Genomic DNA, 20,860 nt, shown 5'->3' with positions numbered 1-20,860 from the left:
AGGGCCATGGGCATCATCAGCAGTTAAGTGCTTTTCAGATCCTCTTTTGTGTAAGCATTGGGGTTAGGAACAATGGCCCGGGGGGGGGGGGGGGGTGGCAGGCATTCAGATGCATTCAATTATGAAGGGAAAGATCAACAAACTCTGAATGCATAGGGCCTAAAAACAATTAAGGTGTCAAAGGTGAGTTAAAAGGACGGGACTAATGGGATTTCAAAGGCTTTCAGCTTTCTATGAAAGCTCAGACTTGAAACAAAAACTGTTAAAAACCTAGAGCTAAATGAGCCCTGCTAACTACGTTTAAGTTGGCATTTGTGCATAAATCTGTTGGGGCTGGTGGCTTCAGGAATCCTGTTTTAGCCCCAGCTCTCCTTTTGCTGGGATGTCAGGATTTCCACCAGTGGTGAACAGGGCTGGTCAATCCCACCCCTTTCTCATATCTGAGTAATATGACAGAAATTTTGTGGAACTAACAAGGAGGATCAATGCAGGTAGCATGTTTGATGTTGTCTATATGGACCATAGCAAGGTTATTGATAACGTCCCAATTGGCTGGCTGAGCTGCAAATTTAAAGCTCATGGGATCCAAGAGAAAAAGTGGCAAGTTGGATCTAAAAAGCAGCGGGTACCAAGGACTTATTATTAGCTCCTTTGCTGTACATGGAACATGCTAGTGATTTCAACTATAGGGATCATGATTAAAAATCTTGCAGATCATAAAGAAATTTTATGAGGGGGAAGAAGAAAGCTGTACACTGCAGGAAGACATCAATGAAGTGATCAGTTGGACAGAAAAGTGGTAAACGGAAAACAATTCACAGAAATGTGAGGTAATGCCTTTGGGAGGACAACAAGATAGGAAAATACTCAACGTTAGTGTTTCTCGATTTTCAGAAGGCGTTTGATAAGGTGCCGCACAAAAGGTTGTTACAGAAGGTTAGGGGGCATGGAGTTGGGGGGTAGGGTGTTAGCATGGATAGGGGATTGGCTGTCAAATAGGAGGCACAGAGTGGGTGTCAATGGGTGCTATTCGGATTGGCGGTTGGTGACTAGTGGAGTGCCCCAGGGATCGGTGCTGGGGCCTCAGCTATTTACCTTTTATATAGATGATCTGGAGGAGGGAGCCGAGCGTAAGGTGTCGAAATTTGCTGATGACACAAAGATACGTGGAACAGCAAATTGTGCGGAGGGTGTGGGAAGTCTGCAGAGGGATCTAGATAGGCTGAGCGAGTGGGCGAGGACCTGGCAGATGGAATACAATGTTGGCAACTGTGAAGTTATCCACTTTGGTAGGAATAATGGTAGGAAGGACTACTACTTGCAGGGCGAAAAGCTGCAGCATGCTACGGTGCAGAGGGACCTGGGGGTCCTTGTGCATGAGTTGTAAAAACCCAGCCTACAGGTGCAGCAGGTGGTCAGGAAGGCAAATGGGATGCTGGCCTTCATAGCGAGGGGGATTGAATATAAAAGTAGGGAGGTCTTGCTGCAACTGTACAGGGCACTGGTGAGGCCGCAGCTGGAGTACTGTGTGCAGTTTTGGTTGCCGCACTTGCGCAAGGATATTTTGGCCTTGGAGGGAGTGCAGAGGAGGTTCACTAGGCTGATACCGGAGTTGAGGGGGTTGAGCTATGAGGAGAGGCTGAATAGACTGGGCTTGTACTTGTTAGAGTTTAGAAGGATGAGGGGAGATCTCATTGAGACGTATAAGATGATGAAAGGGATGGATAGGGTAGAGGTGGAGAGGTTGTTCCCGCTCAGAAAGGACAGCAGGACTAGAGGGCACAGCCTCAAGATGGGGGTGGGGGGGGGTGCAGTTTAGAACAAAGTTGAGGAGTAACTTCTTCACTCAAAGGGTGGTGAATCTCTGGAATTCTCTGCCCGTTGAAGTGCTGGAGGCTACCTCACTAAATATATTTAAGACGTGGGTAGATAGGTTTTTGGTAGGCAAGGGGATTAAGGGTTATGGGGAGAAAGCGGGAAAGTGGAACTGAGCCACTTCAGATCAGCCATGATCTTATTGAATGGCGGGGCAGGCTCGAAGGGCTAGATGGCCTACTCCTGCTCCTAGTTCTTATGTTCTTATGTTAGGATTTTGAAAACTGTATAGGAGCAACTGGACTTAATTTCTACAGATCCCTAAAGGCAGCAGGACAGGTAGATGACAAGAAAGATCATTTCCTTTATTGGTGATGGCAGATAGCAAAAGAGCATGAAAATCATGCTAAATTTGTATAAAACACTAATTAGACCACAGCTAGTGGACAGCATAAAGTTCTTTCACCACATTACAAGGAGGATACAATCATACGAGAGAGAGTATGGAAAAGATTCTCAAGGACATTGCCAGGAATGGAAAATTTTAATTATGAGGAAAGATTGGATTGGCTAGATTTGTTTTGTTTGGTACAGAGGTGGCTAAAGGAAAGCTTAATTGAAGTGTATAAAATTATGAGACAGGAATGTTCATTTCAAAACTATCTGGATATGCACTCAAGATGCATTAACCTACAAAAGGTGTGGACTAAGTGCTAGAAAGTGGAATTAAGCTGGATAGCTTTTTTTCACCTGCATAGACACAATGGGCCACCAAATCTTTCTATGTTTCTACAACAAAGGAACTGGATAACGTTATAGAAGTCTTACTATGATTAAAGAGGACTACTGTTCCTATTTCTTATTTTGTGTTGCCTTTATTTCATGAAATGTTTAGATATTTTAAAAACACTTACTTTCAACATAGTTCTTTTGTGCTTAATAAAGGTTTGAAAGCCCAACCATCTCATCTTCATACCAAGTTCAAAGACCACTGTGACAAGCGCAAACAATTCCAGTGTAGCATGCACCTAAACAAGTTTAAAATAAAACAATTTTAAACAAAAGCTGCAAAATAGTCAAACAGTACCAGGTAAAACAATGTTAAATTAAAGAGGCTACAAAAAAGAGTTAGTGTCAGCTTAATCCAGTATATGTGCATATTATATATACATATATATATATATATATATATATGTACATGTATATACCAGTTTCTTGATAGAGAGAAAATAAAAGGAGACAATTCAAGGGCAATAGGTCCAGAACTAAAATAGAAGATATCAAATATTCTCACAGATTGTTCACTTTGGTGTGCTTTAAGTATTGTGGAAAGCAGAATCGGACTCCCATTTCCATTCACAACAAGTTCCCATCTGATGTTTTGTTCCACATAAAACATCAACAGAAGGGGTCTCTTATGTGGAAGCTTCCACCATGGCAAGTACAGTCACTCCAAGACACAAACAGCAGATTCCTATCATTGCTCCACCAAAGAAGCTTTGATGAAATGACTGAACTTGGGGGCACATGACTAATCAAGAATTGTGGTGAGGGAACATTGATGGATGTTCTTCTAACGCACTTCCAGAAGCCATTCTATAAAGTTGTGTGTAAGAGCTTGAAGTAAAAAAAAGGAAGAGCACAGAATTAGAGGAAAGCCTGTGACATGGCCTGTTTGTTTTACATTAGTAACTGGAAAATCTTTGAAGGAGTCAATGAGGGATGCAATATATGATCACTTGAGTAAGGAAGGACACCCAGGTCACTAACAATTAAAAGATTTAATTAAAAGATTTTTTTTTGAAGAAGTTGATGGAAGCCCAGCAGACAATGATCCGAAATCACTACTCAGCCTAGAACCACTAGGTTTTTGTCATTTTGTGACAAGTTGTCCCTTCACTGTTAATCACAAAAATCTCCTATTCCAACATGTCTTTGAATCTGGCGCCATCTGTGGGGATCTGTGGCATCCAGCAATACTGAAGTCGTCAAGTAGGCTGATCAACCAGACTGAACAACACTTCATATTTGAATTCAGGAAGTACAAAGTATGGATTATAATTCACTTTTTAATAATTTTACAGAAAGCAAAATAAAAGTGGCAACATAAACATGGGATTAAGATTGAAGCTGAAAAGTCACAAACCACAACAATGATTTTTATTTTAAAAACGTGTTCTTGAAATGTTACAAGGGAACTACACTCTAAAATCTATAGTAGCTTTTGAGGGTTAGGAAAGTTGTCCAACTGTAACTATAATTTAGTAAACAAGTTACATATCTTTCAACTGGGCTCAACAATTTTAATGGTCTTTGTAGTGAGAAGAGTACCCAAGAAGTTAACTTTCACATGAAACCACTAATTCAGTGCATCTATGAAGACAGCAACTGTGCACCACATGGAGGAAGAGGGCATTAACGACAACAACATTCTGATTTCTGCATTTAACCAAGCATATGTGGACACCATAAACAGTTGTCAATTTCCTACAGTAAAGATGGAGAATATAAATTGTATATTACTTGTGATCAATTGTATGCAGGTGATGTGCATTAACATAAGCCTCCAAAATAGACACAGACTAAAACTGTGGTTGTTGGGTTAGAGAGGTGTATGCTTGTAGTTTGTAATTTTTAAATAAATATTAAACTTGATATAAATTGACTTCATTGGCTTCTGTCCTTCACCACCTTGCTTTCTGGAATGGAATGGTGGTACTAATACTTTTGCTATCATTACAACCACCAATTATGGGTCAAATGTTTTTGATAGGGTTTCACAAGGCTGAAGTAGCTGGTATTAGTGGTAATGTATCAAGAAGGATTAAGAATTGACTGGTAGGACATTGGCAGAATGTATTTCTAGATGGGTTAATTAGTTCTTGATTTGGATGGGTTTGGATATGTTGGAGGCTGGTCAAAGCAGAAATGTGTTGAAGCAATTATTCTTTTCATTCATGATCAGGATTTAGACGGAGATATGAACTGCAAATCTTCAGATGATATTAAGATCTGTGAATTTTTTGACTGCAGATAATGCTCATCTGTGTGTGTGTTGGGAGGTTGGGCTCATGACTGGAAAATTATGTTTAAATTCTCCATTAAACTCTCCATTCACCTGACAAAGGGACTAACCCCAAAAGCTTGTGAGTCTATTATCAAATAAATCGGTTGGACTAAAACCTGGTGTTGTCAGACTTTTTACTGTGTTTACGCCAGTCCAACGCCGGCATACCCACATCTTAAATTACGTGTGGGCAGGATGCTTATTTTTCTTACATCCTTAGGAAAAAGTATATTAGAATGTAGAGAAACAAAGGAATGTAGGCATTCTAGTGCATAGATGTTTAAAAATATGCTCTTAAGCAATACTGCAAAGTGATAGCTAAAGCAAATAGGTTGCTGGGGTGCATAATATAAAAGTACTTTGCACATGATACCCAAGAATGCTTCATATTCAGTTACATTTATATAGCACAAACAGAATGTAAGTTGCTAAGCCAGTTATTTCACAGGCAAATCAGGTTCCCTTAAGAAGTGCAGCATACAGAGATATGGGTTTCTGCATCATGTGATAACACAGTCCATGATTTTAAACTCAAGCGCCAAATTTGTTCACAATCAGCAGAATCATATTAACATGTCTCTTATAGAAACATAAGATTAAGAAGAGAATAAATAAAATAGAAGCAGGGGAGTTGTTTCCACTGGCAGGTGAAACTAGAACTAAGGGGCATGACCTCAAAATAAGGGGGAGCAGACTTGGGACTGAGTTGAGGAGGAACTTCTTCACACAAAGGGTTGAGAATCTGTGGAATTCCCTACCCAGTGAAGCAGTTGAGGCTACCTCATTGAATGTTTTTTTTGAACAGTAAAGAAATTAAGGGTTATGGTGAGCAGGCGGATAAGTGGAGCCGAGTCAATGAAACGATCAGCCATGATCTTACTAAATGGCAGAGCAAGCTCAAGGGGCCAGATGGTCTACTCCTGCTCCGAATTCTTATGTTCTTAACTAGCATTACACAAACTTCCACCCTAAACATGCAATTCAGGCATAATACATCAACAATACTTGGAAGGGAAATATCATAAATCAATCAACAGTATCTCATAAGAATCGAAGACAAAACATACATAAATGTCCAGACGGAGAGAGGGAACAGCTGGTGCCTCGCACAGCGAGAGTATCAACAGCAGCAGTCCAGAAATGAGCTCCATCACATAGAATATACGATTGTGCACAAAGAGGTAGGCTGCAAGGGCTTTCTGATCTTTTGGATGAGTGAAGAACTTGTCATTATTTACTCCCTCCTGAAAAGTTCAAAATAAAAAGAGAAAGCTGTGAATAATTTAACATTCTTATTAAGGGTGCAAGAGACAAAGCAATGCCTTAAATGGGACTATTAGTTGCGACACTCTCCACCTGCAGCACAAGAACAGAAACAAATTCATTCTTCAAAACTTCAGCTTATAAATAGGATGTTACAATGTTTGTACTGTAACCAAAATGTAAAGTTACACAGCTGATTCCATCTTAGTCATCACAATCAAATCTACCCTTTTTTTCCTTGCAAAACAAGACCTGTAAACAAGGGGTTAAATTAACCACCTTCCTCTGTCATTCATTAATCAGAGCGGTTCCAGCCTGCAACAGCTGAAACCTTCTGGACAAGTGGCAAAAGAGCTATGACTTTTTTTAAAAAGACACTGCAGAGCTTTTGTAGCAATATTGCTTTGCTACTTTTACAGTAAGGGACTTAAATTTCAAAAATAATGATTATGCAACAATTCTCATGCATCTTTGGAATCTTCATATTCTTGGCAGTGCAACTGCATAATGGAAACTTGTACATACAGGAAACCTGGTTTCACAGGCAGCTTAAAAAAAATTTATAGATTTTCCTGAAATTTGCCAATATATTCTGTGCCCCTTGCGCACAGCGTCATGTATTATATTCAATGTTTTACATTTTAGCACATCATCTTGTTGCAAATCAGCCATCTTAAAATCAATAACTGAAATCAAAGTGAAAGGCTAATGGCACTGTAAGTCATTCTATACAGAGAAATGTACTGAATGTTAATAATGAGTAATAGTTTAGCGAACAGAAGATCATTTAAACACAGAACAGAACTAGCCAATGCAATAAAGTAAAAAAATTAAAAATTCTGCTGAACAAATTAAAACTGTTAACACTGGTTTAGCATGAGATATTTTGATTGGACCACTTCAATTCTAAAAGTTACCACAACACATTATTAAAATCTAATGGAATACTATCGGATATCCATCAACCACACTGAAAATGTACACCATTACTTTGAGCTTTAATACAATGCATTTCTTTTTAAGTAAATATTAACCGGTGATTGTGTTCATTGTTGAATTTGAATTAGTCACTTTTTGGTGAAGAAAAATAAATGATCTCATGCTGAATTTCATCTGTTTTATGCTACTTTTAGCATGGCTGCAACCAGAACTTCCTCAAATGAATCTAGCCACAGGCTTTCTTGTTAGTTTCAGCAACATTAGGAACACATTAAATCAATGCTTCTATATTGCTTAGTTCCCTTACAATAAAAGGTTGGTTACATTAGATTGCAGAATTTTAATTTGTTTTTATGATTCTGTAAGCTAAAACTTCCCAGTTTTGTTAAAAAGAAACAGGAGAGACAAACTGCGAACTCACACCACTAAAGCAATGTCCTCCTACTTCTGAGATTTGAGTTTGAATCTAATCCCAAGATTAAAGCCTCAATCTTTGTACTTGTAATGGTTTTAAATGAAGTGTGCTTGGACAGTTGTATTAGCCATGCAATAAAGGCAAAATTCAGTTCAAAACAATTGCTGAATCTCACTTAGATAAGTCAAAAAGTTGAAGTGTATACAAAATGAAACTCTCAAGGTTTTTGCAATGGAATTCTCAAGTTTATAGATAAGAGTACTGGAAGCCTCAATTTGAACTTGTTCTAATTGTCTTGGAACGTTCAGAAATGTTACTGGCTACTATATCTTTAAAAAAACATTAAAATTCCATTCTTCAGCACTGACATCACTCACCTTGACGCGTAGAATATATTAAACAGCGAAAAAAGAAATATTTAGCACCAACTCTACCAAAACCAGAGATTATCAACTTAATTAACATGTTCAAAGTTGAAATACATGGAATGGAAGTCATTCCATGTCCAGTGATAGCAGAACAGATACAAGATCATCACTGCTAGGATCATTTGCAATTAAGAGCTCAACATTTTTGTTTTCTTACTAAAAGCTCTATCAATTTCACATTAAGCAGCTGTACCACTGCCATGTTCCCTTTTTATTTGTTCCCTTCCTTATGCATACTTCATACTGATGGAATGATATGCTCTTTCTTCAATTTAATAGCTTGACACAAGTAGGATTATTAGTTATAAAAAGGTTCCATACCTGCAAGTAGATTGCTGCTTCCTGATAATTCATCTCCCAGACTTGTTTCAGAGAACCATAGCTCGCTCTGTACTCTCGAACATCTGGTATTGCAACTACTTCCGTGTTAATAATGTCATATTCTCCTCCATCTATTAAGGAGACAGAATGTGGGTGGTTCAAAATAGCAACAGGTCAGTCAGGTCAGGCATTATCCTTATAAAAGCGAGTTAAATTTCATTCATAATGCATTTGAAAAGGGGAATGTCATTATTCTGTCTTACAAGAACTAGAATCAGCTGATCTATACCAAATGTAATGTAGGTGCTTTCTTCATATTGGAGAGGAAGATTAAAAAAAGGAAAATGTGCTTCAATGATAAAATAACTGAGCATTTCAGACAAGAACTCACTTCCGAGGGAGTTTTAGCATCTGTATAATGATGCAATTTTACGGAACTTTATTCTCATGGTCTCAAACAACATAGACAAGCCTAATTTTGTGAATGTTAAAATTTAATTCCAATCAAACTTCATTTCAATCATTTGCAACAACACTTGCATTTATGTAGAGACTTTAAAATAGAAATGTATCCCTGCACGTTTCATAGAAGTGCAGTCAGACAAAAAGCAACATTTGATAAAGAGATATTAGAAGGTAATTAGAAGTTAATCAAGGACGTGCATTTAAAGAGCATCTTAAAAGGAGATAAGTCTCCTTGAGGTGCTTTGGTCAGACTGAAAGTGCACTGCCACTGAGGACTGCAGTGCAACCCCTGCCCCTTATAAGCTGTGTTAATGACTGGGATGCTGGAGAAATGCTTGAAGAAGCTGCACCTTCTGCCGTGTGTTGCTGGAACAAGATCCTGTCGTTAGTATCTCATTGCAGCAAGGACACAAACTCAAAATACAAAACCATCCTTTAAAGGATGAGGACATAGTGAGCAGAATGTGGTGTAATTACTCCTCTAAAGGACAATTAGATAGGTGAACCAGATAGGTTTTTCTGACAATTGAAAACATTTCATGGTCATCAATAGATTCTTAATTTCAGACAACTGCTGTGGAGGGATTCAAACCCAGGTCCCTAGAACATTAGCTGAGTTTCTGAATTAATATAGTCTAGTGATAATACCACTAGGCCATCACCTCCCTAGCAATAAAGAGGATGGTTGAAGAGACTAGCTACACTGGTGGTGATTTGGACCCATCATGGGGGTCAATGATCTGACAGGATACGCAGTGCCAACCGTCATCATCCTCCTGGAATCCTGTGGCTACGAGAGCCTCACGTGCATGCCTGCCTCGTATGAGCTGTGCAATGGCTTCTTGTTCCACATCCTTGGCTTCCTCTACCTCATCTCTTCTGGTGTCCTCCTCATTGGAGATATGCAGCTCCTACATCTTGGCATCTGGAAAGCTCATGTTGCATTGACTGCAACGAGGGACTCTTACAGCTACATGAATCAGTGGTACCCTGCGATTGTGAAAATCTGGAAATAGCAGCAAAACCCTCTGCTCTGGTTGCCTGGCCAGCTAGACCTCTAATATGCATGCAATTGTGGACTTTGGCAAAGAACATATCCTTCACCTTCTGTATGCACTCACGGTTGGAAGCTGAGAGATCCTCAGTTAACTCCTGGAAATAACCAAGTTAACAGCAAGGGTGACTTTCAAAGCCACAAGCAAAAGGATGTCCTCCCAGTCCCTGGGGTATCATCTCATGGAGAACATGGTAGATGTGAGCAACCAAATCCCTGCACATGCAGAGGGAATGACAATTTCTCACTCATCTGCAGAAAAAATGTGCATCTTCTGTGTATCCTCAATCTTGACAGGAACCTCTGCACAACATCTTTGTGAGCCTCATCATCTTTGAGGAGGATCCTGCTGCTGCTTGCTCATCAACGTGAAGCTCCTCCCTTTGGCAAGCCAGCCACTAAGTACTACTCTTCTCCACCTTTTCTCCTGCCTGCATGCAATGATGGAGGGTACATTTATTGTTACCTGGATTTTCTGAATGTTTCCTCTTTGAAGAAATGTTGACAAAAAAGACATAACAGAGCATCAGCCTCCAAGGGTGACTGTGGGTTCGAGGGCTTGCTTACAGTCCATGCACCTACTAGTCAGTATAATCCTGGCCATCGCCACGACTGCTCTCAGTGTCACAGAATGATTCCCCCAAAATCCCAGCCCCATTTCAGTAGACCTACTGCCAGGCAATGGATTTGGCCAGACACCTGTCAGTCATTTATTTGAGGTGATAGATTACTCATTCAGTTGACCTTGACCACATTCTGTGGAATACACATGGGGGCATATGCACTACGAGGAATGAGATACTGGTGTGTGTGTGTGTGTGTGTGTGTGTGTGTGTGTGTGTGTGTGTGTGTGTGTGTGTGTGTGTGGTGGTGGTCGTCGCTGAGAGTTCCAATCTCTGAAACTGGCAGCGGTAAGGTTCTGAGTTGGGGTTTCCAAGTGGCTTCTCCTGTTCTTCCAGGTGCCCACTTGCTTTTAGAGTCACTGGAGTTACCATGATTGAGTTATTGGAGGGAAATTAGTGATTGGGATGCATCAAAATTAATCTTCCATAAATGCACTATATTACATTGAAGGTTCTAGATTGCCTCAAGTTATTGAGATGCTTCTAACAGGTTTCAGTGTGCATCCCTTAAGTAGGAACGTTACATGCACTTCCACATCCTACCAAATTTGTGACATTTTAACTAGATCAACTAACTTTAAAACATACTACAGCAAAGTTTCAGTTTAGCAAGCAAGATAATTTTCTTGATCATCGTATTGAGCCACTGAGCTTCAAGATGACAATGATCCAAGCTGACACTAGCATTTATGGAACAAGAACCTCACACTGCGACAAGGTCACTTCTCATTATCTGCAGTGGCATTTTGTCTGCATTTCTCATCAAGGTCAGATATGGTTATTGCCAGTAGTTTTGTTATTCTATCAGGCAAACATTGTGTAGCAAGGCCACAAAGGCCATCTGATGATTATAGAGTAAACGAGCATCTAATAGGAGATAAATTTAACTCATGGTTGAACAATTGTCACTAAACATACCGACCAGCAAATTCCCAGGAAGGATTCTTAGTTTGGTGCTGATCTCAGGGACTGTGGTACGACGGACCTCAAGACAAAACTCTTGCTTTTGATTGCTGCAACAGTGCTGGTATTCAGCACAAGTAAACGTTGGATAAGGCCAGGTTTACATCCCATGATTAGATGCTTACTTTCAGTCAAATAATCACTTGGTACACTGTCAAGAGGAAGTCTTGTGGTACAGAGGGCAGCATCCCTGCCTCTGAGCCAGAAGCTCTGGGTTCAAATCCCATGCCAGGATTTGATGGCTAAAAAAGATGTGTTCATAAAACAGATTGTGTCTCAGCATGCAAATTCTATCAATACTTAAATGGCAGGAGATAGGAATGGGAAAGACTTCTGGACAGCTATGTAATGGAAAGAATTCAAGAGTTTCTACCATTACTATCAATAGCTCCACGTAAAAGTGCATGTTGCCACTGTAACTCAAGACCCCGAATGGGTTGCGAGGTACCACCATCACCACCACCACCACACTGTCAGGATCATAGATAAAGGCCACACTGCCAAGACAACAAAGGATGACAAAAGTCTCTGGAACCATCCCTTAGCTATAAGCTAATGCACAAAGTATGAAAGGAGGAAAGAAAACTGAAAACAGGGAACAAGTGCCACTTCAGCAAAGTATCCCACTTGATCTGAGTGACGTAAGAAGCGGCCAGTACACTCATCCTTTTTACTACATATAGCATGCAAGTGGAAAATTTTTCTTAAAATATTACAATCAAGCTCATTAGAAACATATCCGTCGAAAACATTTTGGACATATTTCAACCACCCACACTAATGAATAATATCACAATCACTAACTGCAAACTTCACAATGAGTTTGTGGACAATGGATTCTTTCTCTCTTTCAATCTCCAATGTTTCTATCCTAAGAATGAAGATCCATGACAAAATACAGTACCAGAGGCTACAAGATGAAGACATGTAAAATCGCTGGCTCCAATGCATCCCTCCCTGATGAGCTCAATGCATCCTATGCCTGTTTTGAGCAAGGGATCAGTGACAGCTGGAAACCTTGGATGAACCTGTATCTGGGGTCACCATTGCAGATGTCAGAGCAGCTTTCTTGAAGGTCAACGCATGGAAAGCAACTGCTCTGGATGGGGTACCTGGATGTGCACTCAGATCCTGTGCAGATCAGCTGGTGGAGGTACTCAGACATTTTCAACCTCTCTTTACAATCATCTAAGGTCCCTATCTGCTTCAAGATGCCACCATTGTCCCGGTACCTAAGAAAAACTAAGCAGCGTGTTTAATGACTGTCAGCCGGTGGCTCTGACATCCATCATTATGAAGTGCTTCGTAGCACGAATCAATTCCAGCCTCCCGAACTATCTGGATCCACTACAGTTTGCCTACCACTGCAACAAGTCCAAAGAAGACACCATTTCCCTGGCCCTGTACTCAACCCTGGAACACCTAGATAACAAGGACACCTATGTCAGACTCCTATCTATTGATCCCGCTCAACACCATTATTCCGACAAAACACATCTCCAAACTCCATGGCCTTTGCCTCGGCAGCTCCCTCTGCAACTGGATCCTAACTCAGACCACAATCAGTAAGGTGAGGCAACAACACCTCCTCCATGATCAGCATCAACACTGGTGCCCCACAAGGCTGTGTTCTCAGTCTCCTACAATACTTCTTATACACCTATGACTGTGCGGCCAAATTCCCCTCCAATTCGATTTTCAAGTTTGCTGACGACACCACCATAGTGGATTGGATCTCAAACAATAACGAGACAGAGTACAGGAATGAGATAGAGAGTCTGGTGAACTGGTGCGGCAACAATAATCTCTTCCTCAGTATCAACTAAACAAAAGGAGATTGTCATCGACTTCAGGAAGGATAAAAGGTGAACATGCCCTTGTTTACATCAATGGGGATGAAGTAGAAAGTGTCAAGAGCGTCAAGTTTTTAGGTGTCCAGATCACCAACCACCTGTCCTGGTTCCTCCATGCTGACAATATAGTTAAGAAACCCCAGCAATGTCTTCTGAAAAAGTAGAGGCGAAGGAAATTTGGCATGCCAGCTATGACTCTCATCAACTTTTACAAAAGCACCAGAAAGCATTCTTTCTGGATGTATCACAGCTTGGTATGGCTCCTGCTCTGCCCAAGACCGCAAGGAACTACAAAAGTTTGTGAATGTAGCCTAATCCATTACGCAAACTGGCCTCCCATCCATTGACTGTCTACATTTCCCGCTGCCTCGACAAAGCAGCCAGCATAAGTAAAGATCCCATGCATCCCAAACATTCTCCCTTCCACCTTCTTCCTACAGGAAAAAGTTACAAAAGACTCAAGAACAGCTTTTTCCCTGCTGCTTTCAGACTTTTGAGTGGACTTGCATTAAGTCAATCTTTCTCTACACCCTAGCTATGACTGTAACACTACATTCTGCACTCGTTTCCTTCTCTATGAACGGTATGTTTTGTCTGTAAAGCACGCAAGAAACAATACTTTTCACTATGCTAATACATAGTGTTAGCAATAATAAATCAAATCAAGATACAGCAACCCTCCATGTGGCAATCTGGGTCAAGTATTGCCTTTCTATTTCACAAAATTGTTACAGCACAGAAGGAGGCCATTAAGTCCATCATGTATGCACTACTTGGGCAGGCAATGTAGTTTAGATGAACGAAAGATGATCTTATTGAAACATACAAAATAATGTATGAGGGGGCACGACAAGGTAGATGCTGAGAGGATGTTCCTCCGTGTGAGGGAACCCAGAACTAGGAGGCACAATTTTAAAATAGAAAGGTCTCTCATTTAAGAAGGAAATTATGAAGAATTTCTTCTCTCGGGACGGGTAGTGTTGGCATTCTCTCCTCCACTGAGCAATGGAGGTTGGGCCATTGAATATACTCAAGGACAAGTTACAGATTTCTGATTGACAAGGAAGTCAAGTATTATGTGGGACAGACTGAATACTGGAAATACGGCCACATTGCAACTACCAAGATCTTATTGACTTGTGCAGTGGGCTCAAGAGGCTAAGTAGCCTACCTCTGCTCCTATTTCTTATGTTCTCATCTGGAAAGGAAGTTTCACCTGAGAGCTGCCTGCCAATCCGATTGGTTGGCAGCTCTGTAGTCCCAGCAGTGGCCCATCAATTCAACTAGGCACTGGTGGGAGGAGGAGCTAATAAAAGTCAGACTTCAGGTCCACAGTACTAGTGGGGTGTATTTGGCAGACCCCAGCAAGGGGAATAATGGGAGGGCAGATTTCCAAGCTGGGGGAGGGGTTGGATGGGGAAGGTTTAAGGTGTGGGTAGGTTTAAGGTGTGGGTGTCTATGACCACATAAACCATGACTCAATGAGCAATTGGAACCTGTAAAAGGAAGTTCTGTCGCCATCCTTGCCCAGTGAAACTGCCAGGCTACCCACTTGGCATGGGCCTCTACCTGCCACGGTTAAATTAGTTGGTCACTTAGTGGCCTCAATAGATCCACGGGTGGGCAAGTTATCCAATGCCTCCATTACCCTGTAAAATGAGGAGCAGCCCAGGGCAGTCAGGCAGGAAGGTGATGTGCTGCATTTTACTAGTCCTTCAAGGCCACTAACGGGACTGTAAAATTCTGGACCAAGACTCATTGACGCCAACAATCTTTTGAATTGGTCTCTTCCCACAGTTTCCAGATTACTGAATTATAGAAACCCTACAGAGCAGAAGGAGGCCATTTGGCCCATCGAGTCTGCACCAACAATAAACCCACCCGAGCCCTACTCCCATATCCCTACATATTTACCCACTAACCTACGTATCTCATGACTCTAAGGGACAATTTTTAGCGTGGCCAATCAACCTAACCCGCACAAGTTTGGACTGTGGGAGGAAATCGGAGCACACGGAGGAAACCCATTCAGACACAAGGAGAATGTGCAAACTCCACACAGACAGTGACCCAAGCCGGGAATCAAACCCAGGTCCCTGGAGCTGTGAAGCAGCAGTGCTAGCCACTGTGCCGCCCAATCACAACATTGAATTTCTAGCCTTAATTCTTATCTGTGGCCTAAAAAACAGAACAAATTGTTTTGAGAGGGAGAAGTGTGCTCATTTATGTTGTTCTCATGCCTGTTCAACATGGTCTCTTCCTTTTTGCTATTTCCTTTTTTTGTGCTAAAGGGCCATTGGTACTTCAATGAGACCTTTCTGGGACACTAAATAACACTTATGCTTGAATCTTATCAATAATAATCTCACATATCAATTGCATAGAACTGTACCAACTTGTCAGTTTTGGGATGATCATTCAGAACATTACAAAGCTAGATTTAACTTACTTCTATGATCTAATAGAGAGTCTACTCTCCTTAATTCAATGTTACTTAATTCATTTTTTAAATTTGCAATCACTAAATTCTTTCAGCTGTGTTGTGATCATTTCATTTAATTCAGATTACTGGATAATTTTAAGTGTAAAAATTCATTTGAATTAGTAGACATGGTTTAATCTCCTTTTACGTTTTCTTCTTCTTCAATGAATTTAATCAGTATCGATTATTACACTAAACACAAATTTAAATACAGCTACTTTAACCCTTCATAAGGAATGAAAATATTAGTAGAAAAAACCCACTTTGTAAGGCAAGATTTATATACAAGACTGCAGAAAGCTCTTATACTCAGTACTTTTTGCATTAGTCCATGCAACGCTCCACTAAAAATTAAAGATTATCTAATAAGTTGGACAAACATAAACATAACACATACCATTAGTCTCAAATTTCCAAACGAATGAAGAGCCTTGTAAAGGGCTGTCACTAAATTCAGCAGAGCACACACAAGTTGTACCTGCATGTTGCATTTTTGCAGAAGTGAAAACAAGGTGCCCTGTACTTCTTTTATAACAACTTACGATTACAACCCTCGTCATCTGAAGTGTACGGGAGTCATGTGATCATATTAAACAGCAAAACACATCAAGGATCTGCACGCGCGGTTAACTTGTCTACTTGAGTGAAACTTCCTTCAACCTGTTAAATGCTTAAGACCACATGTACTGCCAGCTGCACCATTACAACGTGAAAAGAATCAATGCTATGTGACGAATCATACCATTCTAGCTGCACTATTCGAAGTGCAAACTCTGCTGGTAAAGTATGAATGGATTCCAGAGTAACTTTTTAAACACAAAAAGAACATGAGATTGTTGTGTACCAAACAGGAACTATTTTAATGCATACTGCTATCCCACAAAATGTTACTACTGTGTGGGGAATAATTTGTTTTATTTATTGGGTATGAATTAATCAAGTGAAAAAACATAAATATGTTAATATCACAGTCAGAAAATGGAAACAGCCTAAAGTCTTCAATAGTGCAACAGTGAATACTATAAGGTATTTTGGAATTTTTACCTAGCAGCCTGTTTTTTTTAAATAAATCAAAAGCTGGAAGTATACATTACACATTCATCAGAAAGTTTTTTTTAAAAGGCAGTCCCTCACCCATTGATTCCTTATTTAAACATTCATTAATTGTCAGCCCATCAGGGTTTCCATTTGAGAGAAAAAAAATCAAGTTGTATCCTGGTGGGGAGGTTTGCTAAGGCTACTGGGGAGAGTTTAAACTAGAAAGGTTGGGGGGTGGGAATCAAATTGAAGCAACTGGGAGAGAGGAGGTTAGCTCACAAATAGAGAAAGCTTGTCGACAGTGTGAGAGGGAGGATAGGCAGGTGATGAAGAAGGGGAGCGCTCAGACTGAAGGTTTGAGGTGTGTCTATTTTAACGCAAGTTGTGAACAAAGTGGATGAGCTTAGAGCAGGGATCACTACTTGGAAATGTGATATGGTGGCCATTACAGAGACTTGGATGACTCAAGGCCAGGACTGGTTACTTCAAGTGCCAGGTTTCAGATGTTTCAGAAGGGATAGGGAGGGAAGCAAAAGAGGTGGGGGAGTGGCACTGTTGATCAGAGATAGTTTCATGGCTGCAGAAAAGATGGACACCATGGAGGGATTGTCTACGGAGTCTCTGTGGGTGGAGGTTAGGAACAGGAAGGGGTCAATAAATTTACTGGGCATTTTCGATAGGCTGCCCAATAGTAACAGGGGTGTTGAGGAGCAAATTGGGAAGCAGATCCTGGAAAGGTGTAATAATAACAGTTGTCATGATGGGAGATTTTAATTTCCCAAATATTGATTGGAATCTCCCTAGGATAAGAGGTTTAGATGGGGAGGAATTTGTTAGGTGTGTTCAGGAGGGTTTCTTGACACAGTACGTGGATAAGCCTACAAGAGGAGAGGCTGTACTTGATTTGGTATTGGGAAATGAATCTGGTCAGGTGTCAGATCTCTCAGTGGGAGAGCATTTTGGAGATAGTGATCATAATTCTATCTCCTTTACAATAGCATTGGAGAGGGATAGGATCAGATAAGTTCGAAAAGTATTTAATTGGAGTAAGGGGAATTATGACGCTATCTGGCAGGAATTGGAAAGAGGTTTTGTCAGGGAAATGTACAGAAGAAATGTGGCAAATTTTCAGGGAATATTTGTTTGGAGTTCTGCATAGCAATGTTCCAATGAGACAGAGAAGTTATGGTAGATTACAAGAACTGTGGTGTACAAAGGCTGTAATAAATCTAGTCAAGAAGAAAAGTTTGCAAAAGGTTCAGAGAGCTGGGTAATGTTAGAGATCAAGAAGAGTATACGGCTAACAGGAAGGATCTTGAGGAAATTAGGGGAGCCAGAGGGGGTCATGAGAAGGCCTTGGCAGGCAGGATTAAGGAAAACCCCAAGGCATTCTACAAGTATGTGAACAGAAAGGGGATAATACGTGAAAGAATAGGATCTATCAAGTGTGACAGTGAGAAAGAAACAGCAGAGGAACTTAATAAATACTTTACTTCAGTATTCACTATGGAAAAGGATTTTGGTGGTTATAGTGCAGACTTACAGCAGACCGAAAAGCTTGAGCATGTAGATATTAAGAAAGATGATGTGTTGGAACTTCTGAAAAGCATCAAGTTAGATAAGTCGATGGGATGTATCCCAGGCTACTATGGGAAGTGAGGGAAGAGATTGCTGAGCCTCTGGCAATGATCTTTGCATCATCAATGGAAACGGGAGAGGTTCCGGAGGATTGCAGATGTTGTTCCTTTATTCAAGAAAGGGAGTAGAGATAGCCCTGGAAATTACAGACCAGTGAGTGTAACCTCAGTGGTTGGTAAGTTGATGGCAGAAGATCCTGAGAGGCAGGATTTATGAACATTTGGAGCGTATAATATGATTAAGAAATTTCAGCATGGCTTTGTCAAAGGCAGATCATGCCTTATGAGCCCGATTGAATTTTTTGAAGATGTGACTAAACACATTGAGGGAAAAGCAGTACATGTAGTATAAATGGATTTCAGCAAGGCATTTGATAAGGCGTCCCAGACAAGGCTTATTGAGAAAGTGAGGGGGCATGGGATCCAAGGGGACACAGCTCTGTGGATCCAGAACTGGCTTGCCCATAGAAGGCAAAGAGTGGTTATAGATAGGTTATATTCTGCATGGAGGTCGGTCACCAGTGGAGTGCCCCAGGGATCTGTTCTTGGACCCTTACTGTGTGATTTTTATAAAAATGACCTGGATGAGGAAGTGGAGGGATGGGTTGGTAAGTTTGCTAATGACAGAAGTTTGAGGTGTTGTGGATAGTGTGGAGGGATGTCAGAAGTTGCGAGACATTGATAGGAAGCAAGACTGGGCAGAGAAGTGGCAGATGAGTTCAACCCAGATAAGTGTGAAGTGGTTCATTTTGGCAAGTCAAATAGGATGGCAGAATATAACATTAATGGTCAGACTCTTGGCAGTGTGAAAGATCAGAAGGATCTTGGGGTCCGAGTTCATGGGATGCTCATAGCAGCTGCACAGGTTGAAGCTGTGGTTAAGAAGACATATGGTGTACTGGCCTTCATCAATTGAGTTTAGGAGTCGAGAGATAATGTTGTAGCTATATAGGACCCTGGTCAGACCCCACTTGGAGTACTGTGCTTAGTTCTGGTCGCCTCATTACAGGAAGGATGTGGAAGCCATAGAAAGGGTGCAGAGGAGATTTACAAGGATATTGCCTAGACTGGGGAGCATGTCTTGTGAGGGTAGGTTGAGGGAGCTCAGCCTTTTCCCCTTGGACAGATGAAGGATAAGGGGTGACCTGATAAAGGTGTATAAGATGTTGAGAGGTATTGATTGAGTGGATAATCAGACACTTTTTCCCAGGGCTGAAATGGTTGCCACAAGAGGACACAGGTTTAAGGTGCTGGGGAGTACTACAGAGATGTCAGGGGCAAGTTTTTCACTCAGTGTGGTCAGTGCATAGAATGGGCTGCCAGCAACGGTGGTGGAGGTGGATTCAATAGGGTCTTTTAAGAGACTTTTGGATAAGTACATGGAACTTAGAAAGATAAAGGGTTATAGGTAAGCTTAGCCATCTCTAAGGTAGGAGCATGTTCGGCACAACTTTGTGGGCTGAAGGGCCTATATCGTGCTGTAGTTTTTCTACGTTTTTATGTGTACGCTTTGAAGCTACTTGTAGTACAACCATTGTAGTGACCTTGCTCACTACATAGGACAAAGAAAATCTCAAAATCTCTCCTGATGACTGTCTACATCAGTTAATATCAGTTACATCCCAATCACATTTGATGTCTTCCTATTTGTCATTACAATCGTTACAGGTGATATCAGATGTATTTTTTCTTCTGCTTTCACCAGTCACACTGCCCCATCATTTTTGCATTCTGCTAAATTTTCACCAGCCATATCACAGAGCCAAATGTTATTCAATTAAAATAGAAAAATTGCAACCCAAAGAGACAATGGGCTAGACTTTGTTCTCAGCAGCAAAGGAATGCCACCAAACAGACATTGCACTTGACCGTAGACTTTGGAATTTTGCAATGGTTTTCACAGTATTGGACAGCCAAAACAGGAGGAACTAAACCTGCGTAAAGTGGCCGTATTTACTGTGCATCTCTTTAACTAATCAGGTTCAAGAATCTTTAACAAGCAGCGCAGGATCTGAACCCAAATAAAGAAAGGAAAAGAGAGAGATTACATAAATAAATTAGAAAGGCTGAAAGCAAAAAAAATTTAAACAATAAATCTCCAACAATAAATAAAATTTTAAGGAATGAGACTTCAGGTTTGTAGAATTAACTTTCAATGCCAGAGAGGTTGTTTGGAAATTATTATTTTACTGTTAAAAATCTTTTCTGGTAGATTTTGTGGCATTTGTCATGAAATTACAGCAACTTCAAACTGTTTCATACATTTCAAAGTCAAATCTCAGAGGTTTCAGTATAAAGCAATTTCTGGAGGAGCACAGCAATTTGGGACAGCAACTTCCTGATTTCCTCATTTAATTGAGTATGTGCAGCCACCAGAGGTTGCTGTCCAATTTATACTTTGATTACAATAAGCAGCATGGTGTAAACCATCATCATACATTTGCCATTGACAGTGAGCACTGTTAGCTATTGCACCTACAGCTTATGGGAGAGTAGT

The 20,860-nt window shown here is 40.7% G+C and overlaps 1 protein-coding gene across 3 annotated transcripts in view; it reads right to left on the bottom strand.

The window, feature by feature from the left end:
* Window positions 1-20,860, bottom strand: part of tpcn1 (two pore segment channel 1) — a 78,683-nt gene that overhangs the window by 42,594 nt on the left and 15,229 nt on the right. For all 3 annotated transcript variants that reach the window (XM_080208387.1, XM_080208388.1, XM_080208389.1), the window contains exons 2-4: window positions 8,249-8,379; window positions 5,950-6,126; window positions 2,730-2,843 (exon numbers count right to left, since the gene is read on the bottom strand). In XM_080208387.1, the coding sequence (XP_080064513.1) occupies window positions 2,730-2,843; window positions 5,950-6,126; window positions 8,249-8,379 (422 nt within the window). The remainder of the gene's footprint in view (window positions 1-2,729; window positions 2,844-5,949; window positions 6,127-8,248; window positions 8,380-20,860) is intronic.

Source organism: Carcharhinus amblyrhynchos, chromosome 20 (genome assembly GCF_965287045.1).
Source record: "Carcharhinus amblyrhynchos chromosome 20, sCarAmb.v2.hapA, whole genome shotgun sequence".
Classification (NCBI taxonomy): Eukaryota; Metazoa; Chordata; class Chondrichthyes; order Carcharhiniformes; family Carcharhinidae; genus Carcharhinus; species Carcharhinus amblyrhynchos.
This window is presented reverse-complemented; position numbering and strand designations above follow the sequence as displayed.